This window comes from Gekko japonicus, unplaced genomic scaffold, assembly GCF_001447785.1.
Source record: "Gekko japonicus isolate JY-2015 unplaced genomic scaffold, Gekko_japonicus_V1.1 scaffold1297, whole genome shotgun sequence".
Taxonomy (NCBI): domain Eukaryota; kingdom Metazoa; phylum Chordata; class Lepidosauria; order Squamata; family Gekkonidae; genus Gekko; species Gekko japonicus.
Genome location: NW_015169815.1, coordinates 436,489 through 437,111, shown reverse-complemented (window position 1 = coordinate 437,111; position 623 = coordinate 436,489). Strand labels below are relative to the sequence as shown.

General features: G+C 48.3%; 1 protein-coding gene across 1 annotated transcript in view; it reads left to right on the top strand.

Moving 5' to 3' along the window:
• The window catches only part of ATP6V1E1 (ATPase, H+ transporting, lysosomal 31kDa, V1 subunit E1), a 32,236-nt gene that overhangs the window by 12,805 nt on the left and 18,808 nt on the right, over positions 1-623 (top strand). The window contains exon 2 of the mRNA XM_015417169.1: positions 39-104. Within this exon, the coding sequence (XP_015272655.1) occupies positions 39-104 (66 nt within the window). The remainder of the gene's footprint in view (positions 1-38; positions 105-623) is intronic.

Sequence of the window (623 nt, the reverse complement as noted above, 5' to 3'; positions counted from 1 at the left end):
TGTTTCTGTGGGAAATGTCACCTATCTTTCTCTTGCAGATCAAGCACATGATGGCTTTCATTGAACAGGAAGCCAATGAAAAAGCAGAAGAAATAGATGCGAAGGTAAATAAAAAGACTTTTGCTTCTTCCCTAAGGGCAGAGTTCCCACAGGAGGTACTGGCTTCTGCAGAAAAGTAAAAGCCTCCTTGTGCCCCATTAACCCTGTTGATTTCATATCTCAGTAGAGAAAGTCGAAGGATCGGCCCTATGTCGAAAAGTGACATGCAGCCCAATCCTTGACAGACTTACTCAGAAGTAAAGCCGACTTTCAGTGAAAGGTGCGCTCAGAGAAATGTGCCATGCAGTCAACAGCTGCTGCTTAGTGAAACATTGGGAACTCAGAATGCTGAAATTAGTTCCCATGTCCAAATAAACTGTATTGGCTTGAGAGCTGTGAACAAATATTAAAGCATCAGTTAATGACTCCTTCTGGGCCCAAGGAAGATCTGCAGAGGTCATTTTTGGGGGGATCGCAGTTCCCCCGGGTGAGGTACGGGGGGCGGGGCACATGACGAAGCCCCGCCCCCTGCTTCTGGCCACCCCACTTCCGGCCCTCATTCAGCCAGGAGGAGGCAGGAGAAG